Here is a 10,654-nt window from a genome sequence, read left to right as displayed (position 1 = left end):
AAGTATAGGACGCCCAAGGAAAAGATGGAATGGCAACTTAGGGGCAGAATGAAAGGCAACGTTGAAGAAAAACAGGCAGTACTGCCTATATAAAAGAAGAAGAAGAAGAAGAAGAAGAAGAAGAAGAAGAAGCTTTACTCTTTTTGAGAAGATTTTTGCTTTTCGGAAATTAGATGACGAAAATGTAATGGTGTCTTTATAATTATGTTTTTTAATACCTCCATGGTATCACTATTTAAAAAACAAATTGATAAAGAATGGCTTTTAACCGTTATGAGAATTGTCCACTTTCTAACCTAAAAAAGAAGCAATTTATTATTAATATTGTACTTCGTGTACTAACTAGGTTGTTTACCTCATTTAATACATTTCAATATTGGTACAGCAAACAACGTGTACTAATTGTAACAAGAAAATTAGATCCGTCTTTGCAAAGTAAAAAGACAAACAAAAACAGTGTTTCATCAACGTTTCCCGGTTCGAGTTGGCTTTCAGAAACGGTAAAATAATTAGTAACTTTGATATCTATTTCGAGTCGTTCCCAAAACTTCGATAATATGTTTCGAAATGTAATAATTTTTTTTCTGGTTATGATCCTCGTAAAAAATTCAAAAGAAAGTTTGGAAGAAGACACGAGCAAACGAATAAATCACTCAAATGTAGCTGAAAAGAGTTTGTCCAGAAAACGTCGGTATCTGACATTTCCTTCAGGAAGTTCCCTTCAACTAGGTTAGTAGAAAACTTTTTCCCATTCTTTTATTTACTTTTTCGGAAATATCAAGTTTGTATAAAATATGTAAATACTTTCAGATTTTATTATATTTTCGTAAGAAAATAAAATGTAATAGCTTTAATAAAAGTTCTGTTAACTTGTTTAAAATAACAAACATAAGCCATAAATAATAAACTTTTTAAAAATAATATCTTGGTTCCCTTTCTTCTTCTTCTTAAGGTGCCGAGACCGCTTGTCGATCGTTGGTTCTCATGTTGCCCAGCATATTAACAACCGTTGTCTTATTTACAGCCGCACGAAATAGTTCAGTGCTAGTTTTCCCAAACCATTGGCGTAGGTTTTTATGCCGAGGGGTTGTACGGCGGCCCACACTTCTTTTTCCCATTATTTTACCTTGCATGACAAGTGAAGTATGTCATATTTTTCTGGGTGACGCATTATATGACCAAAGTATTCCAATTTGCGCCTTTAACCGTGTTCACTACTTCGCAACTTTTATTCAAACGTTGCAAAACCCTTTCGTTTTTGACTCTTTCTACCCAACTAATTTTCCGAATATGGCGGTAGACCCACATCTCAAATGTTCTAGGTTTTTTAAAAGTGATTCTGCCAGGGTCCATGCTTCAACCCCGTAAAGTAGTAATGGGAATATATAACATTGAACCATTCTTATGTGAAGTTCCAAATTTAGATCATGACTGCATAGGATTTTCTTAAATTTCATAAAACTTGTTCTTGCTTTGGCAATTATACTTTTTATTTCTGTACTGGGGTTCCAGCTTTCATTAATATGAGTACCCAGATATACAAGATTACTTACACCTGGTTCCCTTTACATTACTACAATTGTGTGTATGATCTATCCTTTGTACGGCCTCATGGATTAGAGTTACTGCACACATACCTAATGAATACTAACCGTAAAGAATAGTCGATAGAATTTGCATAGAAAAGTAATATACTAACTAATTACGGCTTTATTTAAACTTATTTAAAAAAATCGACAGGCCTTGCAGGCCTAGGCTAATACAATTAATATAATACAATAATATTACCAGAGAAGGGCAGTTCTCGCCAGTGGCGCACACCCACAGCCCCTACACGCGACACTATACAGGGTGTCCCAGACTAATTTAGCCACGCTATATCTCTTAAACGAATAGAGATTTTCGAATGGGACAAAAAGTAAACTATTCTACTTGTAATACACTTTAATACGGCGTAGAAAAAAATCATCCCCTAAATATTCATCCCTTAGTTACAACCCCTAACTTTAATTTTTTTAATAGCACCCTGTATATTTTTTTATAGTTTTGGATGTGGTCTTCTATCGTCTATTCAACACATTTTTTGAAAATAAAATCAGTTCGTAAATAACCAAGAAAATATCAGCTTAGTTTTGTTAATTATGTGTCCCAGACTAATTTATCCAGGCTATATTTCTTAAACGAATAGAGATTTTCGAATGGGATAAAAACTGTTATATTACATTTGTAATACACTTTAATATGGCGTAGAAAAAAAATTATCCCCTAAATATTCATCAATTAGTTACAACCCCTAACTTTATTTTTTTAAATAGCACCCTGTAAGTTAAGGATGAATATTTAGGGGATGACTTTTTTCTACGCCATATGAAAGTGCATTACAAATGGAATAGATCAATTTTTGTCTCATTCGAAAATCTCTATTCGTTTAAGAAATATAGCCAGGATAAATTAGTCTGGGACACATAATTAACAAAACTAAGCTGATATTTTCTTGGTTATTTACTAACCGATTTTATTTTCAAAAAATGTGTTGAATAGACGATAGAAGACCACATCCAAAACTATAAAAAAATATACAGGGTCCTATTAAAAAAATTAAAGTTAGGGGTTGTAACTAAGGGATGAATAGTTAGGGGATGATTGTTTTCTACGCCATATTAAAGTGTATTACAAGTAGAATATATCACTTTTTGTCCTATTCGAAAATCTTTATTCGTTTAAGAGATATAGCGTGGCTAAATTAGTCTGGGACACCCTGTATATACACGAAATTTTCGATTTTCTAAATCTGACTTAATTGAAAATTGGGCCAACTCCCATCTTAAATTTCACGAAAAGACTCATCCATTCATATGTCAACCATTCATTTTGGTCCAAGGATGTGGATTTTACGGCCCTTACTATTTAGGGTCTGTTTTTCGTTCTCGTCCCCAAAACTCCTAGAACTTCAAAAATTTAAGTCCAACCTTTGCGGCTTCTAATAGTACTGATCATTACCTTTCTAACGCATGTCTAATTTTAAAAATCGGTTATACCATTCAAAAGTTACCGAGCTCAGAATATGACTCAATTTCTATTTAAAAAAGGGAAAATGTTTGTGGATATGTATGTATGTATGTATGTATGTATGTATGTATGTATGTATGTATGTATGTATGTATGTATGTATGTATGTATGTATGTATGTATGTATGTATGTATGTATGTATGTATGTATGTATGTATGTATGTATGTATGTATGTATGTATGTATGTATGTATGTATGTATGTATGTATGTATGTATGTATGTATGTATGTATGTATGTATGTATGTATGTATGTATGTATGTATGTATGTATGTATGTATGTATGTATGTATGTATGTATGTATGTATGTATGTATGTATGTATGTATGTATGTATGTATGTATGTATGTATGTATGTATGTATGTATGTATGTATGTATGTATGTATGTATGTATGTATGTATGTATGTATGTATGTATGTATGTATGTATGTATGTATGTATGTATGTATGTATGTATGTATGTATGTATGTATGTATGTATGTATGTATGTATGTATGTATGTATGTATGTATGTATGTATGTATGTATGTATGTATGTATGTATGTATGTATGTATGTATGTATGTATGTATGTATGTATGTATGTATGTATGTATGTATGTATGTATGTATGTATGTATGTATGTATGTATGTATGTATGTATGTATGTATGTATGTATGTATGTATGTATGTATGTATGTATGTATGTATGTATGTATGTATGTATGTATGTATGTATGTATGTATGTATGTATGTATGTATGTATGTATGTATGTATGTATGTATGTATGTATGTATGTATGTGTGTATGTATGTATGTATGTATGTATGTATGTATGTATGTATGTATGTATGTATGTATGTATGTATGTATGTATGTATGTATGTATGTATGTATGTATGTATGTATGTATGTATGTATGTATGTATGTATTGTTATAATCTGCTTTCTATTACTTTTCTTTTAATTGAGTATTTATTGAATTAATTATTGAATTGACGTAAATCATATATAAAGGGTGCCTCAGGGTGCCTTTTTGTCATAAAAATTAACTAAAATTATCTTAGGTTATACTTATCGTTTCTCGTGGCTTCAGTATATCTTAGTTGATCCTTATCGGGATAAAATAGGAAAAGGAAATAAATAGAAAAATCATAAATAAGCACATACAAATACCTTTATTATCAAAAGCAATGCTTTGAAAATCTATCAATTAAATCCTGTGGGCATAATTGAACTTTCCAAATGAAACTTTTACCATATAATTAATCTAATTTAAACAAATATTTATCGCTTTGTTCCTGATACCATTTATAAAATAAGCTAAACAGACAAATTTAGGTATTTGCAAAACTACTTATACTTTCTATTAAATTATTGAAGTGTTGGAACCTTAATTCATATGCTTTTAAGCAAATATCTTAACTTCTGATTATAAAGAACATCTATCACATAAGTTATTGACTGACCTTTTTGATTCACACACAATGATGTCTCTTCTTGACCCAAACAACTCTTCCTTGTTGATTATGTTAGGCTACCTTTCCGTTCTCAGCATCAATCCAGCAGCATACCAGCAACCATTTCTCCAAAACACAAGCCAGGCCGCTTTTGACCAGTACTCGTTCAATAACTCCAAAACTCTCTCCTCTCTTTCTCTCAATAATAATCTCCTGAAACCCAAGTATCTTTTTTACTTGGTGTCACAAATAATTTTAATAACGATAAATCTTGTAACTTACTCTCTTGGACTTTACAGAATCAAAGAGGTATTTCTTTTTGATTTGATTTGTCTCTCGTTCCACTTTTCAGCTACTCTCCACTAACAAACAAAACCACTAGTACTTGCTTCTGAACTATCCGCGAAAACTTTTCGACTGCCTTTCTCGGATGCCGACCACACAACAATTTTTCTTTTCCAAACTGTCTCAACATTCAAACTTTACTTTCCCCATTCTAAATTGCCAAGCGAATCAGAAACATTTCTCTTTCCACATTCCTCTTTTTCCTTCGAAAAAAACCCAGGCATTCTTTCAAACAATACTTCTACTCATTCTAATCACTTTCCGGAAATTATACAAATATTCTGGTGATTAAACAAAACAGCCTTAAAATTCCAAATCTCTCTACCTTTATTTTCCTAAAAACTAATAATTACAGCTACCTGTGGATCTTACCTTTCCCGTAACAAACAATCTTTTTAAATTATAATCCGAAATAAATTGTCATTTCACTTCACTGTATTTACAAATGTCTTTAAGTCTTCAGGGAAAAAATCATTAAGGAGAAACCCACTGCGTAAAAGCTACCTTCTACTAAATAGTTACAAATCAATATACAGGGTGTATCAAATTCATGTGCCCGCGTTATAATTAAAAATTTAAATTTTTACTCTATCTTTGATTGGTAAAGTGATACATAATAGTATGTATGTATGTATGTGTGTGGAAAAGTTAAACCGATCTAAATTTTTTGTCTGTGTTCGAAGAGAGGGTCAGGACCGATTCAGAACCGGTGTAGTTTGTAACTTTTGACCACCCATAAGCCAGCTATAGGACTTAGTAGGTACAAAACGGCATATTTTTGGGTGTATATATCTTCGGTTCAAGAAGAGACAGGAGAACCGCAAATACCCCAAATCAATAGTGTTGAGTTAAGCTTTCAAATTAGTGGTATGTAAGCCGTCAGGATCAGACATACACACGGCTCAGTATTCGGACTGTTCACGTTCGGAAAAGCGAAACCTGGTTTCTACACTCTGCAAATTTATTCGCACTTTAATTTATATTGGCGAATCATATAGTCCTGGTTGCTGGATAATTGTCAAGGCCATAGTCCAAAAAAATAATAAGAAGAAAAAATAAGATTCAGGTTATGTTATTAAAACGTAAACAATTGTATGTAGTAAATAAAATTACTTATTAAAATGCAGTACTGCAAGCAAAATACAATTAATTAAATTTACCTTATTAGCAATATATAATTTTCCTTCTTCAATGACAGTAGGTATGAAATATACGTCAATTTGATAATTTCAATTGACAATATGAATTATTTAAGAAAGTTGCAATATTTCTCCGCTATTCGCGCACGATCGTTTCTCGTATCCCCTCCAAGTACTTGCACATCGCGAATAGCCGAAAAACTGAAAAAGTAAACTTTGAAAATTTTGGTTTTTCGACAATTACTCAAAATTTCAACCTACGAATTGCGCCAATAACTAAGCGTTTGTAGAAGCTCTCTAGACGAATCTAATGGTGTTTACCTCATATCCGGAAAAATTCGAATTTTAAGTTATAGGCTTCATAAGTATGATCAAATCTATTATCTATGGGAAAAACCGGGTTTTCAAGCTCAATAATTCCTGTAATAGCTTCAGTTATCATAGTTGAACTTAGATGCATCAGATAATACTAGTCAATACGTTAAAAACTCATGTTTAGTGATCAAAATCGGTTAAGCCGTTTAAAAGTTATTAAGCTACAAAAGTATAATCCCATTTACGATCATTCCCGAAATGGTTTATGTAGTTGTAGTGGTTACGACGCTAAATTTGATCTGGTAACGGGCAATCGGAGTTTATTTACCAGCCATCCCAATATTTTTTTTCAATCTATTTCGAATAGAAAAAAATCTAGTGTACATTCGATGAACACTAGATCATTTGGGAGGTAATGCGACAAAGGCGACCATTTATAAAGCTTAACATGTAATCGAGAAACATTGCATTCAACTTCATACATTTAATTTATAAATAACTTTGAAAGACGCTTGATATAAGAATAAAAAATCTCTAAACGCCGTAAAAATGAGTTGCGCATACAATATCCCAGCTACAAAAGATCTGATATGAATATTACGTGGCGCGAAAATGTATTTTCATTTTGATGCAAAACAAAATTCTAAGTTTATTTTAAAAGATTTTTCAATAATATTTGCTCAATTTGAAGTACCTAAACCGCGCCACAAAAAAATAACTTTGATACAGTTTGAATTTTGAAACTCTTTTGTGGCGCGTTTACTTCAAATTTAGCAAATATTATGTAAAAATCTTTTAAAATAAAACTAGAATTTTGTTTGCATCAAAATGAAAATACATTGTCGCACCACGTAATATTCATATCAGATCTTTTGTAGCTGGAATATTATATACGCCACTCATTTTTACGGCCTTTAACGGTTTTTTATTCTTGTAATACTCTATATTACAAAACTTGTATCAAGTGGGGTGGCTTCTTATACAATCACACTCCTTGCCTACTAGATTGACTTAATATTCTCCTCCATTCGTCCCTGTTTGATACTATTTCTTCCCAACCACTAATTCCCTCATTTCTGAGATCTTATCAAACCATCTTTGTCTGGGTCTTCCTTTCCTTCTTTTCGTTTTGATTGGGTCCGTGATTGGGTCCGTTTTAGGACCATCCTTGGCATCCTCTTCCTTTCCATTCTCTGCCATGAAGCAACTTATGCTTGGTTTGTTATACAGTTCCTCTAGTTCCCTGTTTATTCGTCGCATCCAACCTTACTCCGTTCTTTTACCCCCATATATAGCTTTGAGCATTTTCCTTTCCCATCTTTCGAGTTTTTCCGTATTTGCTTTTTTCATTGTACATAGTTCGGTACCATACGTCACTGCGGGCCTCATTATTGATTTATATATCCTTAGCTTTTTTTTTCTAGACACATATTTGGATTTTATCACTTAGGCTTCCCTTTTTTTTCGTCTTCGGTAAGAATACTGCGATGCCACGTCTTCTCTTTACTTTTTTAATGGTGTTGAATTATGGATCTTGAACGAAAATATGTGAATAAAATTAGAAGCATTTGATATGTGGCTGTATCAAAGGGCAGTGCCTATCTCGGCCCAAGAAACAGGTAGGTTTTTTAAAAATGTCCCAAGTCGGCGCAAAGATTAAAACTGCCCGATATAAAATATACCCAGCTCGGCCCATGAGATATTAATTGTTACAATCAAATAATTTTACATCTAAATGGAAAAAAATACATTTATAGAATAACTTTATTAAATAGATATATAATTATACATTTGATACATTGAATTATTGAAATGGGAATGGAAAGATTCACATGCATTTGTAGTTTTATTTAAAGCCGCGGAAGCATCTGCCCATATTTTTGGCGGAAATTTTGAATCAGATATTAAGTAGTTTTGTAAAAGGTAGTCAGAAAATTCTTCCAATTTAGGATGTTCAGGTTTAATTTCATAAAGTTAAAAAAAATAAAAATCATCAATTTCTTCGGGATTTAAAAATAAAAGGCCAAAACAGTAACGCAGCCATTTTCCTGTATCTGAACTTTTATCTTTATATTCATTAACCAAATCTAAGCTTTGGATTTTTCTAAACCAAGCTTGTGTTAAATGAAATCGACAACCGGTAATTTTACAATTTGGCCAAATTTTTACTACATAATTATGAATAGCAATTTCAAAATCAGTCATCTTCGACCTTTCTTTTTATGCCGTGACTTAAAACTTGTCTTTCTAATAGGTTTTCTGCTTCCGGATTATGATTATGACTATTGTTTATACTAGTTCTAATTCGATTCTTATTTTCTCCAATTGATTTGATGAATGCTTTGCAGTTATCCTTTACACATCTCCACTTTGTTTCACCTGAAGCTAATTTTCGTTTTTGTTCTTTAAATTTATAACGTTCACACACTAGTAACAATTTTCCTCTTTGACTAAACATTTCGTTTATAAAAAAAAACCTATACAGAAGTAAAAACTTCAAATTGTATTTTGGTATAAAATCGTTTATTTAAAAACTATCTAAAAGTCATCCACATGGATTGCAAAACGTTTTCGTTCTGATCAGAACATCTTCAGTGCCTGGAATGAAGTATTTCCACGTTAGATTAAGGCAAAAAGGTTAAAATTGTGACTGTTAATGAGAAAAATATGTGGAGAATACTTACATTCCGCAAAGTAGTTGTAACTAGCACACCAATGAAGGTGGTAACTTCATAATATATGGCTTACATTATAAATTTTAATAAAATATTGTGACTACTAGTCGATGTTAAAAGATTAAATTATGTATGTACCTAAAGAGCAACATGCTTCCCTGCTCGAAAAAACTTGTTGCTCTTTAGGCACATACATAATTTAATCTTTTAACATCGACTAGTAGTCACAATATTTTATTAAAATTTATAATGTAAGCCATATATTATGAAGTTACCACCTTCATTGGTGTGCTAGTTACAACTACTTTGCGGAATGTAAGAATTCTCCACATATTTTTCTCACTAACAGTCACAATTTTAACCTTTTTGCCTTAATCTAACGTGGAAATACTTCATTCCAGGCACTGAAGATGTTCTGATCAGATCGAAAACGTTTTGCAATCCATGTGGATGACTTTTAGATAGTTTTTAAATAAACGATTTTATACCAAAATACAATTTGAAGTTTTTACTTCTGTATAGGTTTTTTTAAACTATGGTATACAGCCAACTATTGGGATTTTCCCATTGATTTTATTTCATTTATACTTAAAGATGTCATTTAGATTTTGCCGGGATACTGAACTAGTAGTTAATTGAAAGATACATTAATTACACTACGAGGTGTCGACCGAATAACATGCTTTTAAAAACATAGTACAAAAACAGTGACATTAGTGTATCTTCAACTAGAAATAATTGTTACGCAGATTGTAAGCAGATACCCAAACAGTATATTTTCCCTAATCTATAATTCCAAGATAAATTTGTGGGCCGAGATGGGAATACACCCTAATTACTCTGGGCTAATTAGCAAAATACAAGGAAAAGTTATTTACCAGCAATTTAATTGCTGGAATCGAATCTTATTATTGTATGTATTAATAATATAGATATGCAAAGTCCGCAGATAGTGTGCTACTTTTTTTATAAACAAAATGGCGCCCGAAAATCGTGTTTTTTTCAATTTTTGCTCTATAACTTCAAATATTTTAACTTTAGACCAAAAACACTCAAATAAAAATTCACCGCAATTAAATTCTGCACAGAAACATGTTTTTTCCGATTTACTTTGACGAAAACTTTCCCCGGAAAAAGCGGTTATTTCCAACAAAATCTTTAATTTTCAACTAAACTTTTAGATAAGTAGTTGTTAATCAATAACTAAATAGCTTGGTAACATAAAGGCCCTTTCCGTATATATTATAGTTCCAGAAGTCTATGGAAATTCAATGAACAGTTTAGCAACAATTAAAATGTTAATTAAAAATTTACGGTCGCTATAATAACTGACAACCTTAACATTTGTGTTCGTAAGTGCAAAATCTAACTTTCCTGAATTTTTCAGCTCGAACAAAAATTGATGCATTAGAAGGTTAATTCTATTTATTTATCTAGGTTTTACAGCGCTTCAAACTTGACAAGATTCTCGAATGCTCATAGGGATACAATAAAAACAAAATGTTAGGCTTACTTTCCCATCTTAATATATTTTATTCATTCAATTTATTATGATTGTAACATTCCTATGCTATTATTAATCTATTTTTGACCTTTCTCCCCACTATAAATGTTAGAACCCTAAGCATATATAGAAAAGGCCCAAGAAGTTGTTTGAGGAC

At 31.7% G+C, this 10,654-nt stretch overlaps 1 protein-coding gene across 1 annotated transcript in view; it reads left to right on the top strand.

Annotated features, from left to right (window-relative positions):
* Positions 1 to 392: 392 nt before the first annotated feature.
* LOC114339933 (uncharacterized) overlaps positions 393 to 10,654 on the top strand; it is a 69,412-nt gene continuing 59,150 nt past the window's right edge. The window contains exon 1 of the mRNA XM_028290618.2: positions 393 to 729. Within this exon, the coding sequence (XP_028146419.1) occupies positions 558 to 729 (172 nt within the window). The 5' untranslated portion in view covers positions 393 to 557. The remainder of the gene's footprint in view (positions 730 to 10,654) is intronic.

Source organism: Diabrotica virgifera, chromosome 7, assembly GCF_917563875.1.
Source record: "Diabrotica virgifera virgifera chromosome 7, PGI_DIABVI_V3a".
Lineage (NCBI taxonomy): Eukaryota > Metazoa > Arthropoda > Insecta > Coleoptera > Chrysomelidae > Diabrotica > Diabrotica virgifera.
Note: the sequence above shows the minus strand (reverse complement) of the source record. Positions and strands in the feature narration are given on the sequence as shown.